Source organism: Mauremys mutica, chromosome 1, assembly GCF_020497125.1.
Source record: "Mauremys mutica isolate MM-2020 ecotype Southern chromosome 1, ASM2049712v1, whole genome shotgun sequence".
NCBI lineage: Eukaryota > Metazoa > Chordata > Testudines > Geoemydidae > Mauremys > Mauremys mutica.
Window position 1 is genome coordinate 284,259,674 of NC_059072.1, and position 12,317 is coordinate 284,271,990.

Sequence of the window (12,317 nt, forward strand, 5' to 3'; positions counted from 1 at the left end):
AGATCCTCAATGGGCCCTCACCCTACTGTGCCATCCAACCTGAGAGGCTCTACTCCTACTTCAAGGATGTGTTTGATCGCGAGGCCCAGATCAACGTGCAACGCCCAGAGGGCCTTCCCCTGCTACCCCGGATCAACCTCGTAGAGGACCTGGAGTGAGATTTCTTCCCACAGGAGGTGCTGGCAAGGCTAATGAGGACCAAAAACACTGCCCCTGGAAAAGATGGCATCCGCTACCACCTGCTGAAGAAGCAAGACCCCGGCTGCTTGATGCTTGCTGCCATCTCCAACAAATGCAAGCAGTTCCGCTGCACCCCCTGCTCCTGGAAAACATCAGTGACCATGCTCATCCACAAAAAAGCGAACGAGACAACCCCGGCAACTGGAGGCCCATCTCCCTCTGCTCCACCCTCTACAAGCTGTATGCTAGCTGCCTCACGGCAAGGATCACGGACTGGTCAGTGTGTGGGGGCGCCGTCAGCTCAGTGCAGAAGGACTTCATGTCCTGTGAGGGATGCTACGAGCACAACTTCCTTCTTCAGACAGCCATCCAGGCAGTCAGGAGGTCCAAGAGGCGGTGCGCAGTAGCATAGCTCGACCTGACCAATGCCTTCGGGTCCATACCCCACCGTCACATCTTCACCACCCTGGGAGAATTCCGGATGCCAGAGACCTTCATCCAGATCCTCTGGGACCTCGACAAGGACTGCACCGCCACCATCCATGTCACAGATGGAGAGACAGATGCCATCCCCATCTGCTGCAGTGTGAAACGGCTGCCTCCTCAACTCCATCATCTTCATCCTGGCCATGAAACCGCTCATCCAAGCCACCTCCAGCAGCCGACCAGCTTCGACCTGCATGGCAAGAGAATCAGCATCCTGGCCTATGCGGACGATCTGGCCCTGGTCGCCAACCGCTCAGAAAGCATCCAGTGGATGCTCGACGTCGCCAGCAGAGCCGCCGAGTGGATGAGCCTTCACTTCAACGCCCAAAAATGCGCCTCCCTCCATGTTGAAGGTGGTGCCAGGGCTCTGGTCCGGTCGACACAGTTCCTGATCCAGGGCGAGCCCATGACCTCCCTCGAGGAGAGAGAGGTATACCAACACCTGGGCATGCTCACAGGAGTCCACGTCAGACAGACCCCCGGAGACACCATTGCAGAGATCCTGTGGGACGCGAGCCAAATTGACTCCTCCCTGCTTGCCCCCCTGGCAAAAGATCAATGCCCTCAGTACCTTCCTGATCCCCTGCATCTCCTTTGTCCTCAGGGGATTGGCCATAGCCAAGGTGCCCCTGAACAAGGCCGATTTCGCCATCAGGCAGCTAGTGAAGAAATGGCTCTACCTTCCGCAATGAGCCAGCACCAGCATCATCTATGTCTCCCACAGGCAGGGCAGTACCAGCGTACCTCGGATGGGCGACCTGTGCAACGTGGCAGTGATGTCCCACGCCTTCCACCTCCTGATGTGTCTGGACCCGATGGTGAGGAGCATTGCAGAGGAAGCCGTATGGAAAGTGGTCAGAAAACTCATCGCCAGGACCCCCTCCGAGCAGGACGTTGCTATTTACCTCAGTGACTCCCTGGAGGCTGAGTTCGGGAGAGAAGGGAGAGACCTGTTCTCTCTCTGGTCCCGCACCTGCAACGCCTCGAAACCCCTAGAAAAGAGGATCGACTGCCGCTGGAAGTGGTGCAAGGAGCGTCAGGAGCTGGGAATACTGGACCACACCATCATCACCCCGACCACCAGAACGATGCTGGAAAGGACTCTGAAAGACGCCATCCGCTGCAACTATGCCAAGAACCTCAAGCAGAAGCTGGACCAGGGCAAGGTGTTCGAGGTGTCCAGCAAGTGGGATGCCAGCAACTGCTTCCTCCCTGGGGGCAGCTTCACAAGGTTCACCAACTGGTGGTTCGTCCACCGGGGCCGACCCAACTGTGTTCCCCTCAACGGAGCAGTCCACCACGGCAACCGGGACAAGCGCTGCAGGAAGTGTGGCTACGCCAACAAGACCCTGTCCCACTACACTCCGGAGCCTGGCGGCACCGCCACAATGCCATCCAGAACTGGCTGGTGAAAGCCATCCTGCCGTCCCTGGGGAAGATCACCGTCAACTCCACCATCCCCGGGACAGACAGCCGACTGCAACCTGACATCGTTGTGACAGACACGGAAAAGAAGGTGGTCCTCATGGTAGATGTCACGGTGCTATTTGAAAACAGGTCACCAGCCTTCCACGAGGCCTGAGCATGGAAGGTACTGAAGTACACCCCGCTGGCCGACACCCTGAGAGCCCAGGGCTACGAGGTCCAGACACAGGCCCTGGTCTTGGGAGCCCTGGGCGTATGGGACCCCCACAATGAGCCGGTACTGAGAGCATGCAAAGTCAGTCAATGCTATGCCCAGCTCATGAGACAGCTCATGGTGTCTGACACCATCAGGACACAGAACACATCACAGGACACCGCCAGTACGAGGTTGAGTAACTGAGAACACCGACCAGGGAAATAACCCACTTCCTTCCCTGACAAACCGAGGGACGCACCTCACCCATGTACTTATTCTCTACACCAATATTGACTTTTAATGCATTCCATGGGTGGCGTACCCGAGCCCACTTATCCACTGATGCTTTTAAAAACTCCCACACCCCAATCAGGATCTATGCTGGTTATGTGATATGTATGTACCTCATGAAACTTGTAACCGATACTTGCAATCCCCCATAACCCAAGCCTGACAAGATATACAGTACCTTTCCTCTTAACTTTTGTGTAAATTTGATTTTAAACATTAACTTTAATAATAATAATTAATAATAAAGTATTTATTATTATTATTTATTATGTCCTTAGTGGACAGTGTGAAACAGGTGGCTTGCACTGAAAAAAAAATCACCTGATACTCTCACCCCAAATCCTGCAGAAAGCAGACTTCATGCCTCCTAATTGTCTTTCTAAAGCTGGTTGTGAGCTCCATATTACCATTGTTTTTGTTTAGGAAACTATCCCAAAACACTCAGTGATTGCTGGAGGTGATAGGAGAGACTCTTCAGCCAACAATCACCTGTTATCTGGCTGACAACTGTGTAAACTAATAGGGAGAATTGTTTTCTCCTGTTGTGTTGATGTCTTTAAAGTTCTTTCCTGGTTAACATCTGTCTGCCTGGAAAGATTCTTTATTTTCCCCCACCTCCACTGAGGGCATTAGGGGTGAATACAATGATCTCAGTGCTTCCTCCACCCTCCTTCCTACAACATACAGCAATTTGGCAGGACAAAGTCAAGTTCCCTGTAGAAATGTGTTACTACTTGAGATGTCAGAGGCCAGGGAGAAGTGCAGTAGTCAATTCAGAGCACATGTTATGCAGCTGTGGACATCATTTTAGACTTGATAATCCATCTGTTCAGACTTACAGTACCTTTTTTTACATGAACTTTTGACACTGCATAGAGCAAACATCAGTGCATAATATGAATGCATTGGACACCCTGAAATTGCATGCTACAACAAAACATACAACTTGGTGTAGTAAAGAATGATTTGCAAGTGTAAAAGAAAACAAATGTTCAGTCATTAGTGCATATATGCCTTACTGTGTATGTACAGAGAATACATTATAGTACAGTCATGACAAGGTTTTATGGCTGGAGTTTGAGATTAATGAATTACTCACAAGGATGCTGATAAGCATCCTATCTAAGATAATTTTATTTCAGTGTCTGTAACTCATAATATAGATATTCTAGGTTACTCTGGGTTTTGCACTTCAGAACTCCTGCTTCTGTTTGACACGCAAAAGCTAATTTTTGTTTGAGGTTAAATTCAAGAAAACTCGCTTTGATTTATATATTTTCCATGAATACAAATTAACACTTTGATGTTTTTTTCAAGGTATCCTTTGTGTGGCCGACCATTGTCATGGTTTACGTGAGTTGGCACTGAACTACCATCTCTTGAGTGATGAGCTTCTGCTTGCTTTGTCTTCTGAGAAACACGTCAGATTAGAACATTTGCGCATTGATGTAGTCAGTGAGAATCCTGGACAGACTCACTTCCACACAATTCAGAAGAGCAGCTGGGATGCTTTCATCAAGCATTCTCCCAAAGTAAACTTAGTCATGTACTTTTTCTTATACGAAGAGGAGTTTGACCCATTCTTCCGTTATGAAACCCCTGTGACCCACCTTTACTTTGGGAGGTCAGTAAGCAAAGATGTACTTGGTCGTGTTGGAATGACATGTCCTCGATTAGTTGAACTGGTTGTGTGCGCCAATGGATTACGGCCACTAGATGAAGAGCTTATTCGTATTGCAGAACGCTGTAAGAATCTGTCAGCTATTGGCCTAGGGGAGTGTGAAGTCTCTTGCAGTGCCTTTGTTGAGTTTGTGAAGATGTGTGGTGGCCGCCTCTCTCAGCTGTCTATAATGGAAGAAGTCTTAATTCCTGATCAGAAGTACAGCTTGGAGCAGATTCATTGGGAAGTGTCAAAGCATCTTGGTAGAGTCTGGTTCCCAGACATGATGCCCACATGGTAAAGTCCTTAAAGACTTCAGGGCATGTGAAATAGCACCTTACTTTTGAGAATACCATATTGCAACTTATCACAATCTTATTTAATATTATAATTTTTATTGTAATGTCACTGCTTTGATTAGAAAATTGATGTCATGTTTAGCACTAATTTCTGAAATCCACATTTTCTATGCTTAAACCTGGATATTCCAGAAAACACTTTCATTCTAATAAAATTAGTCTGTTTTTAGGTTTTCTCACTTTGCCATTGACAATGACCCTAAATTTATGTAAATAAAATTTGAAAATATTGACATTTAAAAGTTGTGGTTGCAAAATACTAGCTACGAATTACAATATTTTCTCTCTGTTACTTTGATATAGATACTAATAGTGAACAGACTGATTTGTATTGACTTAAAAAGGGAGGTGAGATTGAATGCTTTTACTGCAGACTATAGCAGTTACCTAGTGTTTAAATTACATGAACTGCCTGAACTACAGAATTTTAAGATTATATGGAGCATTTAGTAGGCTATGAAACTCATACATTATAGTAGTAAATTAAGAGGCAAGACAACAGAAGTATTGTTTAGACACTTTAAAAATATTAAATTTGCTACTTGTTTAATTTCTGATGAGTAATTTGCACACAATGTATTTTATAGATGAGGGTTACCAAAAGCTTTTTTTCTCTATGCATTTTTCTAATGTAAACTTGACATTTCTAGGGTCTTCAGAGCCATTTCTAAACTTGTTTTAAAATATTAATTATAGCTCAGAATGCTGAAGTATTCTGGAAGAAATTGTAGATATACTATATTTTGACACTAGTTGGAACTGACAGGCTTTTCTCAAAAGTTAAAATCAGTCTTGCAGCATTTGATTAGCTGGAGTACTGCATATATTTCTAGATAAGAGGAAGCTAAAAACATGCAGAGAAACGTTTAAATGTAATGGCTGTTTAAGTAAAGAGAATAGAACAGAGTGAACACTGAACTTTAAAAGGAGTCTAAGGAGCCATTAGACCCCAAAAAAAAACCATCTTGGAAGACCCATTAACTGCTTGCAAATTTAAGAGAAAAATGGCTTTGTAACTAAATTGCCTAAACTATATAAATTGCTATTCTGTAAATCTAGCTTCAGAAATGTTCGTATATGAAGTGACTGTTTGATAGCTATCCATTTTTTGTATTCCTTTATTTCAACTAGTTTCAGATCATTTCATATTTAAAACTCAGAGCATCAAACCTGTGTGAAATAGAGCAATATGCAGAAATTAGATGTACAATTTCACAAAAGTACGATTTATAAATTGTTTTGATCAAAGAAAATGTTAGCCTACAGTGAACTTTGCTGGTGGCATGCTTTCCATTTTTGGGTTGTACAGTTAGCTCTTGTAATAAACTAAGTAGATTTTGTTTACTTCTAATGTTCATTTTGCTCCAAATGTATAGTTTGAGGATAAACTGTAAAATTTATAATATGGGCATATTTAACTTTATAATGGTTTTTTGAGCAAGCATTACTCAGTGGACTGACATCTTAACAGTAAAGCTACATGTTTCTGTAGAGGTTTGTGATTAAGAATCATTCTATTGAGTAGGCAACTTTTTTTGTATTAGAATTTGTTAAAATATAGCACTAAAATTGCTTTTATTTGTACAAAGGTGTCAATATACTTAACATTTTCTTTTACAAAGATTAAGTTTGGTGCTTTAATACTTGATATTTCTTTGCCTTTATTTGTGTAAACGGACTTTGATACTGGTACTTCACATGGTCACAGTCTGAAAGGTGATACTAGAATGCCATTACAAGATTTTTCTAGGGAATAATTGTTACTAGTGATTACTTCAAGCATGCATGTGGCAGAATCTCTTCCAGTAATGTGACTAAAGCCTTGTTTGGAGAGGTGAGCGATGCAGGAGTAGGACCAAATCCCACTGGTATTGTATGACTATGGTAAGCAGTATTGGCCACTACTTACTGCATTGGCTGAGAATACCTGTGTATGGAAAGTAAAGCAATTAACTTACACCCCAGTGGCCTCAAAATGTTGCCTCATCACTAGGAATTTATCCATTTGAGCTTCATCATTCTGCTTCATACATGCTGTTGACTATTGGATCTTGAGGAGAAAAGATGCAAGTAGAGCAGAGGTAGGCAAACTATGGCCCATGGGCCACATCCACCTGGCAGGACCGTCCTGCCCGGCTCTTGAGCTCCTGGCCCCCTCCCCCGCTGTCCCTTCTGCCCCCACAGCTTCACCGCTGCACGGGCAGCGCTCTGGGCAGTGGGGTTGCGCGCTCCTGCCTGGCAGTAGGGGCAGCACGACTGCCAGATAGCATGCTGCTCACAGCAGCATAAGAGGGCTGGGAGGGGGTTGGATAAGGGTTGGGGGGGGGTCAGGGAGCAGGGGGTGGTTAGATGGGGCAGTCAAGGGATGGGGGGGTTGGATAAGCATGGGAGTCAAGGGGCAGGGGTATGGACAGGGGTCAGAGCAATCGGGCAGTGGGGTGGGGGTGGGGTAGGGAGTGGGGGTCCCAGGAGGGGGTGGGTAGGGGACAAGGAGCGGGGGGGGCGTTAGATGGTTCGGGGGTCCTGAGGGGGGCAGCTAGGGGAGGGGTTGAGGGCCAGGCTGTTTGAGGAGGCATAGCCTTCCTTACCTGGCCTTCCATACAGTTTTGCAACCCCAATGTGGCCCTCAGGCCAAAAAGTTTGCCCACCCCGAAGTAGAGGGAGGCTCCATAAGTATAATTAAAAGTGAATTGCCCCCAAGCGGAGTTAATTTTTCATCCTATGCAATTATAAAGAGAAGTGTGAAATTTGGGGGGGGGGGTGTAAATGAAGGTGGATAAAACAATGCATACAAAAACCACTCCAGGTAGTGTCCTATCTCAATCAAAAATGAAACAGTATTGGTATAAAAATGATGAATAGTATCAACCTTAAAGCAATGTTGGTTGAAAAAGGGAAACACTTTGAAGTAGACAAGGCCTTCCACCTTCCATTGCAAATGTTCAGTCCCCAGTAAGTGATGACAAAGCATTCTCAGTTTCGGGGAGCCCGATGTGGCTCAGACATTTAGAGAGGATCAGGCACATCAGTTTGGTTGTCTTCAGGAAACACTAAAACTTTTTAAAATGAAAGTCTTTTCCCCCATAAGTATGAAAAGTCACATATTTACCCACACTTCTACCCCCAAAACACGCCCACCTGAAACATCACCTCATTTAAAAACAAAAAAACACCATATCTCAAAGGGAGTAAGCTTGTCTCCCAGGAAGTCAATATAAAATCAATAGTGATATTTCTAGTGGAAGATGTTTATAATCTGCTTAAAGAAATATTGAGGCTCATTTTCTGCTACTTTCAAAGTGTATGTGACTACTTCAAACTTCTACTTCAAGTTTACTTTTTGTAGGAGTTGACTTAAATGCTTCAAACGTTTAATTTACAAACAAGTTGCATATACTCAAATGCTAACATATTAAGTAATCTAGGTCAATTTGTAGTAACACTAAAATGTCTGTCTTTGTCATATCACTATCTGTAAGTTGAAGGTTTTGGACATGTTAGCTAAATTCATCAACTCCACTTACTTTGCTGGAATTAACAGCATTAAACTTGCCCTCTTTGTATTTTCGGTAGGTCTAGTTAATGAAGTGAAGCAAAGCTTTGGTCATTTTGGACTAATCTCAGTAAAGCAAGCCAGTGTTAAAAACTTCCAGAGTGCAATTGCCATGCATTGTGCCAAATGGTGGCATGTGACACGCTGGGCTACCTACCCACCATGCATCACAGTTTGCATTGACACAAGCACTCCTGGTAAGTACATATTGTGCGGACCCAAGCATGCACACCAACAAGCGCCAGACTAACTTTGGCAGCTGTACACAAATGTAACTTGTATCAACCAAAGTTTGTAGTGCAGACATGGCCCGATATAGAGTGGTTAGATAGTGTCTAGGCTGTGGAAACATGAGTCAGTGGCAGTGTAAAACCTGCCAGCTGAGAACAGTCAGATATTCCTCTAAAGCTGCCTAAAGCAGAGGACCCCCTCAATCATGGATCTGTGGCCCTCCTTACTCCAAGGGAAATTCTCATGTTCCTAACCTGCTCAAACCGTACTTAATGAAAGGCAGGGAGGCAAAAGTAGAGTTTCAAACTGGTGAATTCCTGGTGTTTGTCTACAAACAAAAGGAAAATATTCACTAAAGATTCAGTTCACTAAACATAAGGTCTTATCTAGCCTAATTTCAATAACTGGTGTAGCTGTGCTGCTGCTGCTACTTACTATAACAAACCCATGATCTTCACTGGCAGAACATACCCCACATTTCAAGCTTTCCTTGGCCAAGTATGTTGTTGGCTTTTGTTTAATTGATGTGTGGGGGAGGAACACTGTGCTTAGCCTGGCTGAAAAGCATATTTGTTGTTTAGAAGCCTATGTTTAGGCTCCCAGGTTTTTGTTTTTTTTTAAATCTGGGCCTTTATCTACAATAGGGTTTTGCATTGATGCAACACTGCTTGTTCGACACAGGATCAGGATTTATGTGGCTCACGGGAATATGCAGAGTAGTTACAGTAAATGCAACTGTTTTATCAAGGATCTTAAACCCTCATGCTTTAGGCCTATCAGGGTGAGAGTGATTTTTCCAGGAAGCTGGTTATCCTATAGCTGCCTGCCGCAGGATGTCTCTGAAGCATCTGGGACTAGCCTTTAAAGTGACAGAATACTGGATGAGGTGGACCACTAGTCTGACAACTATATTTCTGTTCCCATATTGCTGAAATTAGTGATAATCACCCCTAAAGCCTAAACAAAGGAGACAAATTGAAAGATCAAAGGAGAGGAAAGGCAGGGGTGGATAACGTGGGAGTCATCTATAACTGGTTGTTGGTTCTCAACCTCTCCTGGGCAGTTCCATACAGAAGGAAGCCATCCTTCGCTAAAGTTCCCTTAAGCTCAGGCAGAGCCAGTCAACCTGTTCTCCTTGAGGCTTCTATAGGCTGGTAAGCAATGCAGCAGCCAGAGCTGCTGCTGCTCCAGGGAAGTGAGGAGAGATGGCCACTGTTCCTCCCCATAGTAACACACCTGATTTAAATACAAGAGTTTAAAAGTAATAGTGTACTGCTCAAGGAACACACTTTAAATTCATCCTTAAATATGTATTTTCTTCTTAAACTGTCACCCTCAGTGGACAATGGACTGGATACAGCTACTTTAAACCAAGTGATGGCCCACCTGATAGTGTTTTCAAATTGCGGCATGAAGGCCACAATCTTATAGTTTAAAAGATAACCTTCAAAATGTTACCCAATGTAATTATTTCTATGTATAGCTTTAGACAATAGCTCTAAAATGTGTAAATTGCTCCTATTCATGCTAGAGTCTACTGAACATAGTTGGCAACACTAACTTTTATTTGCTAGTTTCTGGAGTAGAATCATCAAGCTAACTGTACTATTTGTTGGAGGCAGTGGCAGATACTGAGTGAAGCAGCTACTTCAGAATCAACATGCCCTGCTCCAAACCTGCCCAAAAATAAGAAAGAAAAAAAAACTAGTGCTTCCATGTACCAAACATCAACTATCTTGGGCTTGCAACCTCCTCCTATGGGTCAAAAATTCTAGCTATCAGTCTCTAGCTTTTACTTGGCAAGTTCTGTAATACATTTCACTGATTGACTGCCTTAAATTTGCTAGGTCTTCTACAATGTAAAATATACTGAATGTTAGGGGAAAGTGTAGTAATTGTAGCAGTAAGAGGGAGACGGTGCTGTATAATTCAGGTCTAACATGGGCTTTTATAATCGAACCTTGGCAGCTCTACCACCACTGCTATGTTAGCATATTCCATAGCAGAGTGTTCATTTATATGAAAGGAATAATGCTACCCACTGTTATTAGACCAAATATTTATTAACAATTTACAAGTTTTGGTGTTGCTTCTGTAACCAGTCACTTGTTCCAAATGTTATGCTTATAAAAAGCACCCACGACCTTTTTCAGGGGAAAAGGTAATACGCTGTGTTTATTGGAGATACAACAATTAGCATAAGCATTCAAACACACACACACACACACACACACCCGTTGATGTTATCGTTACCAGTCCAGAGTCTGGAGCAACCTAATGGCCAGCTAGGTTGATCATGGGTAGGGAGGAGCCGGGTTCTGTTGGTCACGACACGATCCTCTGGGGAAGTCTTGGCAGGATGAACCCAAAGTTTCATGGCAAAGCACCCTGTTTATATAGTAATATTTCTTCATTAGGACCAATGAGTTTTGCCTTATCATGCTGTATTCAATTGCTGTTTGACAAGTGCTTGTTTTCTTAAATTGTTCTCATCTTTATCTTGGTTCCTTCATCAGTCTCTCGGGGAGTTACCCCATGCTGGTTTTGATCACAGCTACCTTGTCCCGATTGATAGGTGCCTGCTTCATCTTTAGAGTTATCAATCTGCCCTCCTTTGACATCTGAATAGGGGCATGTTACAATCTCCTGGCATCTTTACATCTGTTCTTGGTTCCTCCCAAGAACATCTGGTCCGGTGATGGCCTTCACACTTATCTTCTAACACACACTTTCCTCATTCACACACAAAACAGGATTGATTTACATAGAACATTTGAACAGGAACATCAAATTGCAATGCAGGAGAAAACAATCATTGCATTATTTCAAAAATGCAAATTTTAAACCTACAACAAAGTGGTGACCCTAAATGTCTCTTACTGCCTTGAAATCAGCTTCAGACACAAGATTCTGGCTGATGCATCTTTACCAATGGCACACTAGGCCACTCCTTTCTGGTTTCAGAAAGGGTGGGTGGCAGAATATGGTCAAATCATATCATACATCAATACATATAATACATGCTTTATTCTTCATTCTAAATTGTACAAAATACAACCATAAAATCCTAGTACTACACAAACAGACTGCAAACTCAAATTAGATGTGATTATTCCTCTTCCATCAATACCTATCACCTCAGCAAGTTAACCAATAGCCAAGTGTTCAGATGCTAACTCCCTAGAACCATAGTCAGATTTTGCACACTTAAAAAAGATGATGTAGCTGCGAGGTGTTAGACTGGAAATAGTGCCCTAGCTATTAAAGAATTACAGCTGAAAAAGCATCACTAAAAGCTTCTCTACAGTCACTTGCAAATTCAGAGTTGCAGAGGACCTACTGCTGGATATCCCAAAGTAATGATCTGTTCCTACTTAATACTTCACTGCTCTAACTGGAATGGTACCTTTAATGCAGATATCTGTCCACTGCAGCCTGTGTAGTCAGTGACATGCATATTAAGCAGGCTATTAAAAGCACTAATAACTTTAATGCTTTTAAAAATGTTAAATAATTAAGATTATTAATATTTTAGCTAAATCTGGCTCCTACAGTTCTCTACAAGAGAATCCATCTCTTGCATATGAAAAATACTGAAGTATAATACTTTTTAAAAAGCCATACAAGTGCTGTGGTCCTTAGGACTATGGTACATTGATATTGATCTTATTTATGCCTAAATACCTCTTTAAAAAAAGCCTGATGTTAGAATTTAAGTAGTAAGATGATGCATCAAGACTTCTAGCAGTACTCTGACAGCCACTATGTACCTACTCTTGAAGGTGGTGTGGGTTCTTTTATAAAAATGAATTAATGCTCTTTTGTTTCATATTCCTTCAACTCTGTGAATATGAATTTTTGAAGGCATCACAGCTAGCCAAATTCCTTCACAAACAGCAAGCTTAAGTGGAAACAAATCTCAAGCACTGACCTGAA

The 12,317-nt window shown here is 43.1% G+C and overlaps 1 protein-coding gene across 2 annotated transcripts in view; it reads left to right on the top strand.

Annotated features, from left to right (window-relative positions):
- Positions 1–6,220, top strand: part of FBXL3 (F-box and leucine rich repeat protein 3) — a 36,570-nt gene extending 30,350 nt beyond the window's left edge. For both annotated transcript variants that reach the window (XM_045011306.1, XM_045011312.1), the window contains exon 5: positions 3,896–6,220. In XM_045011306.1, coding sequence (XP_044867241.1) covers positions 3,896–4,539 — 644 coding nt within the window. In that variant the 3' untranslated portion in view covers positions 4,540–6,220. The remainder of the gene's footprint in view (positions 1–3,895) is intronic.
- Positions 6,221–12,317: the final 6,097 nt, after the last annotated feature.